The sequence below is a fragment of the Erpetoichthys calabaricus genome, chromosome 8 (assembly GCF_900747795.2).
Source record: "Erpetoichthys calabaricus chromosome 8, fErpCal1.3, whole genome shotgun sequence".
Taxonomy (NCBI): domain Eukaryota; kingdom Metazoa; phylum Chordata; class Cladistia; order Polypteriformes; family Polypteridae; genus Erpetoichthys; species Erpetoichthys calabaricus.
Window position 1 is genome coordinate 176,758,027 of NC_041401.2, and position 13,558 is coordinate 176,771,584.

Below are 13,558 nucleotides of genomic sequence, written 5' to 3' on the forward strand. Positions count from 1 at the left end.
ACAAAAACCTAGTCCACTGTTCCATGGCTGGAAAGGAATCCACATTGTGTCCCCTGAACCTGAGGTTAGAAATCTGGATGGAGTTTCTGTTTCAGGATAACTTAGGCTTTTCCAGAAACCTTAAGGAGTGTGATTGTGCCATAACTGGAACACACCATCTTGTCTCCCTTTTAAAAATGGGGACCACAAGTCCAGTTTCTCAGTCCCAATGCACTGTCCCCATCTTTAATGCATCACTGAAACCTTTTGGGCTCACCACATACAACGTAATGGTCCAGTGTAATGCCAGGCTGGTGACAGAAAAAAGTGACTGTAGAAAAGATGTGGCCAGTGTTAATAAGTCAAGTATTCATATGCACAAATAACTATGCTGAAAAATGTACAAAAGGAAAAGACTTTATTTTGAATAATGCAATGAAAAGTTATGCCTACTAAGTATTTTCATTTCTTTCACAACTGACAGTAATTACCAACAAATGTATTCAAAAATTTCTTACCATAACACCAAAGAGAAAGCCTGTAGACAGTGATCAGATTACTGTATAAAAATACATACAAACAGAATATCTGATGCAAGAATATATACACAACTGTGTACAGCATTAAACTTTCCAAATTAAAGAGGAGATGGTGTTTAGTTAAAGTGAAAACACTGACAAATTTACTTGGTTTGATAAAAATTACAACATTTCACCTTGGGAAGAACTGTGCTAGAAACTCTAAAACCACTCTGAAAGTGGCTCCCATATATTATGTGGGTCAACTGCAAAATTCAACTTGTGCGTACCTTAAAAAGAGAAAAGCCACCTAATGCAGAAAACTTCCAATAAACATTAGAATAACTTTGACAAGAACAGGCTATTCCGGACCAACAAAACTCAACCATATTCTCCTAATTTCTCCAAAATAACATTGAGATGAGTGTTGAAGATGCCAAAAGCACCACAGTCTACTACACTACTTTGTAACTCATCCCATGAACCTATAGTTCTCTGTGTGAAGAGATACCTTCTTAATGTTAGTGTCAAATACATTCTGAGCCAATTTCCATCTGTGTCTCCATGTTCGTTTTGGAAAAAAACGGCTGGGATCGACTTTATTAACTTGCTGCATAATTTTGAACACTTCAATAATTTTAATTCTTACTCCTTCTTTGCTTAAAATGAAAAGGTTTGACTCCTTCCATCTTTCCTTATAGGTCATATCTCACAATCATGGAATCAGCCTGGTTGCTCTTCTTTGGACTTTCTCCATTGCTTTTTCTTTTTTTTAAAAAATAGAGACCAAAACAGAACACAATACTCCAGATTTGACTTCCTTAATGTGTTATAGGATAAGAATAACATCCATTGACTTGTGCTCTACATGTTGGATAATATAACCTGAACTTTTATTAGATTTATTAATCCCTCCTGTACACAGTCTACACACAAAGTAAACAGTTTATTACAACTTTCTTGGTCCTTATCATAATATGTAGTTTCATGTTTCAAGAATCCCATTGTGTATTGAAATCTTAATGTGTGCAATTCTTTATGGTAAATGTAAAGTATTCCAATTATGAATTCTAGTCAGGTCCATCTATAGTAATCTGGATGACTTTAGTTGGCCTCCCGTTTCACCTGGTTTACCATCCCAATGAAAACTTAACTGGCTTGTTATTTATATTCCTATCATGATCATTATGTATATTAAAAAAATTCCTTATGGACAACATTTTTAATATCTAATTTAAAAACATTCCAGGGATCATAACTCTCTGCTTTGTGTATTTAATTTTGCACTCTTCTAACCACTACATGCACCCAAACTCCCACTTCTTTAAGCCTGACCGTGAGTCTCGCGTATGGGCCATCATCAAGAGTCTTCTGAAAATCAAGATAAATTAATAACATATTTACCTCTCTGATTGTATGTTTTTATTGTTTCCTGATGATTGCCCTTCTTGGTATGTGATGCTCTCTGTTTTCCTTGATAATTGCTTCCATTAATTTACCCGTGATACATGCTATGGTTACTGGCCTGTGTCCACACAATACAATGACTTTTGAAAAGTAAACATGAGCATTTGATATACGTAGTCCTCAACTTGATTTAATCCAAACAGAATTTCTCTCCCTCTGCAATTTCCACAACACTACGTACCCTCTTTGGCAGTCTCTGTAACTGCTGGGAGATATCAAACTACAAAAAAGTGAATATTCAGAGCATTCGCTATCTGTATAGGTCAGTCCACACATAATATTTCCTAATACACTTCATCTCCTCCTTGACCATTATTTAATTACTAAAATACTTAAACTCTTTGGGTCATCTTTTGCATTTTCTGCAATATTTCTGTTTTAACTTTATTAATATATTTTTTAACTATTGCTCTCATACACTCATAAGCTTTACAATTAGTTCTGGTGTAAACAGTATTTTACAAATCATATGAATGTGCTTTCTTTGCAACTTTTTTTAAGCTTTCTTTATCCAATACAGAGTTCTCTTTAATATCTTACTGTTTCTTAATCTTAGGATGAATTTTGTCCTGCAATGAACATACAATACTTTTAAATCTGCTCCACTATTCCTCCACCATCTCTGCATTAAAAGATTTGTAACCACCTACCTTATTTAGACTTTGCTGTATCTGGCCAAACAATTGCCCTACTAAAACTAAAAAAATTTTAGTTTTTTAAACAGGCATTCTAACAAAGCTAGCTATGTGAAATGTATTATATTATTGTCATTAGATATTAATGGTTTAGTAATATCAACCCTTTGCATACCATCCTTAGAATGTAGTTTTTTGGTATAATGTATTAAACCCCGAGGGGAAATTCTCTTTTTCACATACTCCAACTTACTCAGGAGTTTTAGGGATAGCAAATGCAGGTTAAGGGTGTTGCTCAAGGGCTCAACGGTGTAGTATTCCTTCTGTCACTGCTGGGATTCGAAACAGCAACCTTCAAATCACCAAACCAGATCATTTAGCCACAGAGCCACCACTCCTGCAAGTCCTAACTTTAGGGTTCCTGATCTCTGTACAAGGAAATCATTAGGCAGCTACTCCAACTTCTACAGAAACTCAACAAGATAAACCTTAAGGTAACAATTTTCAGAGAACCAAGAATAAAACTAAATTGCATGATTTTAGCTTGGAAGACTTCATATGTTTTCGAAAAAGATTTTTAAAGAACCGGAACATGCTCAGATTAGAAAGATGTGATAACAAAACATAACATCAACTCAAAGAACAGAAGACAAGTGATAGTCAATGAAAGATCACAAGTATTTAAAAGTTAGTCTTTTTTGACACAATGAAGCTATATATGATCCTGACAACCCCTCATTCTACTACAGTTGTTCTAATTAATTTCACTAAGTCAACTGACAAACACATACATGATTTAAAAATCAAGTCCCTGACGGTTTCCCAACCATTTTTTTTTTTTTTTAAAGAAGTGTACTACAAAAGAAAACATGAATTGGGTTTTAAACCAAAATGAGTTGTTCATGAGATCAAGAAAGTGTCATTATTTAAAATATGCTGCCTTTACTGTCACCACTAGGAAATAAGTGTGTTTTGAAAGGCTTTCACTGTCCACCTGCCTCTTTCTATAACAAAGCCTACATGCTGTGATTATAATGTCTTTCCAACTCTAGATAGTTTGATTTTAAAGGAGCTGGATACAAATTTGCCACACATTACTTTCTTTCCTTCTTTAAATTAAATGCTGATGATGAACCAGACTGACCAAAGCAGCACTTTACAGGAATAATTGTTAAGATTTACTGATTTACTACCTGAATACTCTTAATGAATTAACTTCTAAAAAAACTAATGTTGACCTCATTTCTATTAGCAATGTAAATGACACACATTTCTTATCATTGACTAACTGACAGCTGTGGAGGAAGACTGTTGATGGACTATTCCATACAGAGGAGACAATGGGAGGACTGGGTGTGGGGTGAATGCATCCTGCACTTTACAATCTAATGTGGGGCTTTGATTGGGAGAATATTTATTATGCCAAACTGCATAATACTGCTAAAACAAAACCAAAAAATAAAACGTAGTCCCTATTATAAAATGTGGATGTTACATGTGAGATTCAATGGTAATAGGGCAGTTACAAATGACAACAGTATGCAACTAATTAAAAGTAGTCCATTGAAGGAGCACACATTCTGGCGTATGTAAACATTATTAAAGGTTCATGATGTGGAGGACGAGAAGTATCAGGTTAACAATTACATGTTGTCATTTCTGCAGATCAGTACAGCTAGTCATCGTTTTTCTTGGGAAAATGAGTTTTCTATTATGAATATCCTGCAATTGTCATGGACATATTTTTGTACATAATACAGTAACTATAAAAAAATAAATCTTGTTGGTCTGCTTGTTCATTTTCAACTACACATTGTAAGAGTAAATGATTACGTGACATGGCCTAGCCTGACCACACAATATGTTTGCTAAGAAAAGGTAGTGTCTCCCAGAAACACACTGAAAACCTACAAGGGAAACTTAAGAAATTTAGCAACCCACTAACAGTTAAAAACTCTGGAAACATTATATTTAGTTACTAAACTGATCATTTGGAGAAAAATGCTTCAACAAAATGACCCATATGTCTAACTGAAGTATATGACAGCTACGTCCTTTTGACTACACTGAGCAGGTTACACACATTGAGATATGATGCAGCCGGTGAGTAGAGAAGAAAAATGATAACTTTTAAAATAAAGGATCTCTGCCAACGTAGCAATTGCACTTTAGATGCAAGTTAAAACTTTTAAACTCGTATTTTAGTATGCTATTCTGCATTGAGTAGTAACATTTAAAAAAAAAACTGAAATATTCACAGAAGCAGATTAATTTTGAAAGTAAAACTATTAAATCTTGAAGATTTATCACCCTGTGCCATAGTTTAAATCCAGGGATGATGCTCTTTTTAGCTAAGTGGCTACCACACAATAGGAACTGGAGTGAGATTCCAGAATAGATGATGTTATATAGTCCACAATAAACAATTTCCTTCCCCCCGCATCATGACGGAATGTAACTTATATTTTTGTTACAGCATATATCAAATCATGCAAGCATTAGTGAAACTAAGAAAGAAATTAGTTTCCCATAAAATGAAGATAGAAAAACTGTACAAAAACACACTTACAGTCTCCTTGTTAGGAAGAAGCTCCTTTCGAATCCTAAAGAAATTCTTGCCGTACTGTCTCAGGCCTTTAATAAACCGTTTCTGGATTGTTTTTTGAAAAAGAGAAGCATAGAAAACCACAATTAGTAAAGATCCTGCACAAGGAAAACTGCAGCAAAAATAAAAAAAACTTGTTTGTTTTTTTGTGGAAGGACAATGCATCCGTTTGTGGCTTTTTAAATCTTAGATGATTATTGAGGAGTCAAAATTTTCATTTTAAAGGATTTGCTCAAAATGCAAAAAATAAGTTAATCATCAGTAAATATGATATTATGCTTATCATAAGGTCTTAACTGTGAATTAACAGACTAAAAGAAATTAACAAACAAAAGTGATAACATTTGAAAACAGCAATACATGGATTTAAAAGTAACTTTTAATTTAATAACATATTTAAATTTGAAAATTTCATCCCATGTTGTAATTTAAAACAGTTTCAAAAATAAAGATAAAAAAAAAAACTAGTACAACTTTCCTTCTCAATTCTCTCTTCTTAAAAAAAGAGAAAAATCAATTCAGTAATAAAAACAAAGCAAACAAAAAACTAAGATAAAGAAAGAACGCATGAAAACACTTAACATGCAATCCTTACTGAGTTCTGAAAACCAAGTAAACAAGCAAGCAAGCGCACACATAAAAAAACACCACACAGACTAACAAGTATGGAGTAGTATTCCTTTAAGAGCCAGCGACAGTCAAAGCCATAAAAAAAAAAAAAAAAAACGAAGGCGCATAACATTCATAACCAACCAACAGCTCATACTTTCTTCTTTCTCCAGCTTGCCCAGTTGCTACATGTCTCTGTTTAGGTGAGTACTTGTAATTCCAGAGAGGCTAAAAAGTGAAATTTCCAGACAGACTGTGGTTGATCCAGGTTCAGGTAAATAAAAATGAAGGTGCTATCCCAAAGTCCCAGAAGGTGGGCAGCTTTTACAAGCAAGAAATCGCTTGTCACTCTCTGCTCTTGCACTACAAAGGGGAAGGCTCTACATGTGATCTTTCTGCAAGAGAGCCTGCATTTCCTGGTTAGACATAAAATCCGGCATGGATCACCGACTTGTATCAAATCATTCATTTAAGAGGAGATTTAAAATTCAGATGTACTGACTTACAAAAATGACAAAACACCTCTGATGGATATTTTCCAGCTACAAAAATTATTTCTCAAATCTCATTAGCAGTTCTGACAGATATATGTTCAGAGGTTTGCCTACATGCAAAACAAGGCATAAAAATGCTTCAGACCAGCTTGTTTTAGAAACCTCAAGAGCAGTAGGTACACCAGAAAACCAGTCATGGATACTGGATTTCAAGTTTATGCAGCTCATAAATGAAGTGAAGTAATAGCTAAAAGTTTCATATCTGTATATGATATTTTAAGCATATATAAATAATAGCCTTGAAATATAAAGTTTGCTTCTTTTTCTGCCATTTCCTTACAACTGTCTATCAATTACAATGTAGTGACCAACACAAAATAACTTTATGCCAAATATAAAACCCCTTTGTTATCAGTTCCTGAATGATAGACACAACCAAATGAAAATAAGACGGTCAACCCTGGTTAAGAGAGAAATAAATATTTTTCAAACACGGGTCATTAAGGAAGACAAAACCAATAATTCCTGACAGGATGCCCTCTTTGTAGGTGTAAATAATTTTAACCAAGGGATATTCATGTCAGTACAATACTCCTGCCTGTGACTGATGCTGCTTGGGCAAACTTCATCACACTGCAAATTTAGACACATTTAACCTTATAAAGAGGTCCTTCTAACCTTGTAAATTAAAATTTATGTAGCAGAACACAGAACTATGGGTTTCTTTGATTTTTCAAATTTCAAACACTTCTTTTTGTAGATATTTCCACCCTTCTGGTTTATAAACACTTGCCTGTACTGGTCTGCTGTGGAAGGTCTGCCTCAAGTTTCTAAAGATATCACAAGCAAGAGATGACTGAAAGGTACTCATGTGATAAACCACAATATAAATACATATAATGACCTAACACATCACTGCTCTGTGTCACTTACTGGGCATCCAGGGTAAGAGCAGCTCTGGATAATACCACTTAATTTATCTTTTTAAGAAGTACTTGTAGTTCTCCTTTTGTCACAAGACTGATAAAAGCTGGTATTGTTTTTTTTTCTAAAGCTAAATAAAAAAATAATAATACATATATTAATAATATGTATATAATAATAATATCCATCCCTCCATTATCCAACCCACTGAATCCGAACACAGGGTCATGGGGGTCTGCTGGAGCCAATCCCAGCCAACACAGGGCACAAGGCAGGAACCAATCACAGGCAGGGTGCCAACCCACCGCAGTAATAATAATATATATATTTTAAATATATATTTATAAATAAATAAAGGGGAATCATCGGAAAGAACTGTCATTTTTGGAGGAAATCTGTATGTAATATGAGATTTACGCAGAAACTTTATAATAGAAAAGTCCACTTAGAAAGATGTTGGTTTGTTAGATTTAGGATACACATATACTTTGACTAGGTAAGAAAAGTGCTACATAAATATAAATTATTATTACTATTATACATATACTTTATGCACATGCAAAAAACATATACTGGATGATTTACTGGTTCTCTGTGCACAGTTTCACTTACTACGAGTAATAATATATATTATACAGCATAAAGTAAAATGAATTATTTACATTGAAAGTCATTATTATGCTATGGTGTGCTTTTGATGCTTTTACAACTCCAGACTTGCGTATATCCAAAATGGAGAAGATAGATGTTAGGGTATTTATTATTTATTTGGATCATTGATTTCTACTGTCTTTTTTTCCCACATATTAAAAAACATCAGCATCATCACACAGTAAAGTCACTCTGTAGTATTAAAAAAAAAAAGTGTGACTTGAATAGCATTTTAACCAAATACACCTTACTCTTCCAACACTGCACTCATCTGATTTGATCAAACATGGTACAATTATCTTTATTACATTGATAAAACTGCTTTCATATTACAGTTTCATCACTGTTAAGAATACTTGTGCATTTCAGGTCCATCATATGACCCATAATGAAAAATCTTTTATAAAAAGACTTTTTTTAAACTGATTTTTTTTTTATTTTTCTTTTTAAGTTATGCATTTATAGCCAAGACTACTGTTACATGTAACTTAGTAGATAAAGAAGTGGACTCTTCCTGCCCAATGTACAGGCTGGGCAATTACTTAATCTGCCTTTGTTCCAACTGTAAAAACCGTATGTATTTATGCAAACAGTTGTGCACTGCATCTCAGGGGGGTGGGAGTTTATAAAAGATATAAAAATGTGCTGTATCTTAAAAAAATATCTTGTTTGATCTGTCAAAAATCCACCTTTATTGGTGTTTGTTTGAAACCTCTATGGATCAAAAGTATAGGCAAATACAGATTTATCCAATTTAACTAAACTAGAATCCATCCACATTTCTACATCACTGATTACAGTTACAGCAAAACTAACTTCTGATAGTGTGCAGGTCAATTGCAGAAGACAGACAGAAACACAAACACACACACACGCTCACTCACTCACTCATACAGGATGTGAGAAGAATCCAGAACATCGAGAAAATCAACGTGAAGACAGAGATCTTCACCCAGTCAAGATACCTGGTTGGAAACTGAACCGTTCGTCCTGGGGCAGGAGGTCAGCATGCCTACATTCTATACCATCATGTCATCCCTTAAACACAGCCTATTAGAAATAATTTATTAAGGGCCATGATTCCATATGAAAGTTTCATTTTGTAATAACCATAAAAATGATAAAAGCAGCACACATCAAACATGCTGGTAAGCTTGTCTTTTTCCCCCTCTGACGTATTTGCCTATCAGTATCTCTGCAGGGATGTAAGTGTTGCTAAATCAAAGACACCTGAAGGAGAACCTTTCGTTTGCTCTAATTGCCCCACTCTAATTATTTACTCAGTAATATTTACACTACTGCCTGCATGACTCACTGAGCCCTGCTCTCCTTTCCCCCTCCCCGCACGTCGACTCCTGTTTAAAGTTCCATTTCAGCTGCCTCAGCTCACCATTCTAGCAGCCCTCCCAATAAATCATGCACCAATCTGCTCTCCGAATTGTACAGGGCTATGGCTTGATTGCTTTAGCCCTCTGTTGCTAGGCAACCAGGCAAGAGGGAAGTCTGAGGATCGCTGACAAATAGCCAAGCGGCTGAAACAACAGACTCCTTTCTGTCAGAATTTGTTCAACAGAATTGGCTTTTTTCCCTGCTGCTCTTTGCTTAACACTACATAATTGTAAAGGAGGAAAATCAAAAGGCCATTGTAATATATACACACTTCCTGCTCAATAGTTAATTGTAAAAAGCTGTAGAGCAGGCTGAGATCATACTGCGTATGGCGACAGAAATGTGATACTGTAAACGAGATAAAGTAAACAGTACAAAAGCAACATGATCTGGGACTCACATTCATTTAAATGTCAGTAACTGTACCACTAAAGCAAAATTCACCACTTGGTTATCTACCTGCCACTGCCAGGACAACAGCATGGCACAGCTGCCAAGTAATTAAAAAGAATGTACTAAAACATATAATATCTTGTGCCTTGTGTTATATGCCTTAGGTTCATTAGTGTTATTATGAGAGAAGGAGAGCACTGGCCCTGATCAAACTAAGTGAAAGAAACAAAAGTAAAGCACAACAAATTAACCTCTCACAATGGACTGCAGGTGGAGCAACACAACAGTGAAATGAATATGCCCTTCCCGGGTGCACAACATGGAGCCGATTCCATTACATTTGTTTTCTTCTAGAAAATGCATTCAAACTCCTTAGGAGCAAAAACTAACAGGAATAAGTCATTAAAATGTATCCAAATAACACATTTCTGTAGATCTTTATTAAAGCAAGACAAACCTACAAACTCTGTAATTCAAACCTCAACCTGACAATTAAAAAATGTTAGGGCTTTCATGCCTTTGCTTTGTTGTTTTCCACTTTACACCCACGGCTGCTGCGATAAGCTTGTGCCCCCTGCGACTCTCAACTAAATTAAGTGGGCTTGAGAATGTGGTGTTACACTTATGATGTCACTGCAGATGTCAAAAGATGCAACGGACACTTAAATCAGAAGTCAAAAGAAAAACAAATGATTTAAGGCTGTTTTAGAGAACTTTCTTTATACTCACACACACAGTCTTCTCCACTGTATCCCTGGAAAAATATTCTGACTGGAATTTATGAGAAGTTATGATGGCTAGAGTGGCCACATAAAGGGGGGCTCTGAATGATTATACAGACCAACGGGCATTAAAATCTTACCTTAATATAAAAAAATGAACTTGTTTAGAATGCAATATTCTACTACAGTACCAGGATAAGGGGAAAAAATCCATTAATTAAATAATGCGGCACGGTGGCGCAGTGGGTAGCGCTGCTGCCTCGCAGTTGGGAGACCTGGGGACCTGGGTTCGCTTCCCGGGTCCTCCCTGTGTGGAGTTTGCATGTTCTCTCCGTGTCTGCGTGGGTTTCCTCCGGACGCTCCGGTTCCCTCCCACAGTCCAAAGACATGCAGGTTAGGTGGATTGATGATTCTAAATTGGCCCTAGTGTGTGCTTGGTGTTTGGCTGTGTTTGTGTGTGTCCTCCGGTGGGTTGGCACCCTGCCCGGGATTGGTTCCTGCCTTGTGCCCTGTGTTGGCTGGGATTGGCTCCAGCAGACCCCCGTGACCCTGTGTTCGGATTCAGCGGGTTGGAAAATGGATGGATGGAAATAATTAAATAACTGTTACACAGAACAGACTAACATTGGCTTCAACTGAATGTGAAATATACCATTAAGATTAGCCCAAAAAAATAAAAGAAACCATAAATATTAATCAGTTAAATATCATAAAGCAACTATTCACTCCACAGTACAACTGCTCCTGCTATAATTTTGCAATTTATAGTTAAGTGCAAGTACATTTAAATTTTTATTAAAAACATTCCAGTCTACTGAACTGGAACTTTCTAACTTGCCAGTATTGTCATGTGTATGATATGTGAATAAAATAAAGATGCTAACTGTAATATTCTGACTGCCATGGACAACAAATCTGAAAGCTTCACCCAATGAAGACTGTTCACAGAAAGCAAGTATGGCACTAATTAGAGTATAAATAAGGAACAGTACTGCACATGGCAAGCAAATTTTACATTTAGAAATTCTCAGCGATGCATTTAAAATCTTGAAGAATCTGCACTTCAAGGCAAAAATAGTAATGTACTTCAGATATCACGAAACACACTTAGAGATGTCAAAATAAGAACCAGCCTGAGAAATTTGAAATGTCCTTTTAGTGTTCACAAATATAAGTTAACTTCCTGTTTATTTTAAGATGTTTTAAAGTAGACAAGAACTTCAGTCTCACGGAAAACCTATTAGAAATTTAAAATGTGTAATTTACTTTAATATTCGGGTAATCTGAAATACATTTCAAATATCCCACAAAGGACAGTAAGTTTTTCCAAAATATCTCAAATGTGAAAATGAGAGGGAACTTTACATCATGATACCTTGAAATAGATAACATGAAAAAGACCTGTTGTGACATCCATCCATCCATCCATCCATTGTCTCCCGCTTATCCGAGGTCGGGTCGCGGGGCAGCAGCTTGAGCAGAGATGCCCAGACTTCCCTCTCCCCGGCCACTTCTTCTAGCTCTTCCGGGAGAATCCCAAGGCGTTCCCAGGCCAGTCGAGAGACATAGTCCCTCCAGCGTGTCCTGGGTCTTCCTGTAGCCGAGGATCGGACCGCCAAGGTCCCCGCCTTCGGCCACCACCCAACTCACACTGCACCCGACCTCCTTGCCCCTCCCATAGGTGGTGAGCCCATGGGAAGGGGGACCCACGTTGCCTCTTCGGGCTGTGCCCGGCCGAGCCCCATGGGTGCAGGCCCGGCCACCAGGCGCTCGCCATCGAGCCCCACCTCCAGGCCTGGCTCCAGAGTGGGGCCCCGGTGACCCGCGTCCGGGCAAGGGAAAACGCCGTCCAAAATTGTTTTTCTTCATAGGAGGTTTGTTTAACCGCTCTTTGTCTCATCCCTCACCTAGGACCAGTTTGCCTTGGGTGGCCCTACCAGGGGCATAAAGCCCCGGACAACAGAGCTCCTAGGATCATTGGGACACGCAAACCCCTCCACCACGATAAGGTGACGGTTAAAGGAGGGGCTGTTGTGACATATCCTCTTTAATAAAACTCATGTGCATCCAGTGTCCGTGTGTCTTCTGGTGAACTGCGCATGTGCTGGGCACGGTGTGATGCTTCAAAGGCCGCCTGACGCGTTACACAAGACAGAGAGGGCAGGACCTATAAAATATCGCACGGCCGATCCAATCGGATTTCTGGAAATGAGGTAAGACTTAAAACAAAAGGCACGAAAAATCCAATCGGGTACTGAGACATGGAGACCAGCTTCCCCACAGAGGTGGGATTAGTGTTTGTGGTTGTGCAAGTGTTCACTCTGAGGATGTCAGATTTGCGATTAAGAAGCTTGGCCCAGTAAAGTGTAAATTGTCAGTCGTTGAAGGAGTTTTCCTAAATATACGAATTTTCATGATATTACAATAGGATGACTTTTAAAAGTAGATTTATTTTCACATACATAAAATCCGTTGCTGGGGAGACGCCACACATACAATAAGCAGCTGCAAGCCAGCACAGATTAAAATACTTGCTGGGGAAGTTCACAGTACTTGCTGGAGAGACGCCACAAGCACGATTATCAGCTACACGCCACACATTACATCAGTTGCTGGGGAGAATCTGCTGATTGCGCACTGTTGTGACAAAAAATTAAACGCATATTACGGACATCAAAGCCAGTATTACTTTCAGAGAAAATTACAGGCATTTTACGGTAATCCAAATCAGTATTACTGCGAGAGAAAATTAAAGGCACACAATACAGTGATGCATATTACAGCCACATACAAGCCATTATTACTGTAACAGAAAATATTACGGACGTACAAGCCTATATTACTGTGACTATCTACTAACAACATGCCACCCAAAAAAAGAAGAAAAAGATAATAAGTGTCAGAAAAACGTTAAAAGAGAGACTCAGAAGAGCAAATAGATTTATAGAGGAACAGGAAAACGAGCGTAAAAAAATTCTCAAAGAGAATGCACTACTGTTCTAGCGCCCGTTATTGTAACGGGCTTAATGTCTAGTCTAAAATAATCACTTAGATTATTATAATTAGGATATCATAAAGCAGACTTAGAGGGAAGTTTAAATGTAGCTTGCCACAGGCCCTATCCTTCCATGTGTTGCTTCTACAGAAAAGACAACAGCGCTTAGGCTGCTAA

The 13,558-nt window shown here is 37.0% G+C and overlaps 1 protein-coding gene across 5 annotated transcripts in view; it reads right to left on the reverse strand.

Moving 5' to 3' along the window:
- Positions 1-13,558, reverse strand: part of rerea (arginine-glutamic acid dipeptide (RE) repeats a) — a 365,998-nt gene that overhangs the window by 56,801 nt on the left and 295,639 nt on the right. For all 5 annotated transcript variants that reach the window (XM_028807869.2, XM_051931035.1, XM_051931032.1 and 2 more), the window contains one exon: positions 5,169-5,249. In XM_028807869.2, coding sequence (XP_028663702.1) covers positions 5,169-5,249 — 81 coding nt within the window. The remainder of the gene's footprint in view (positions 1-5,168; positions 5,250-13,558) is intronic.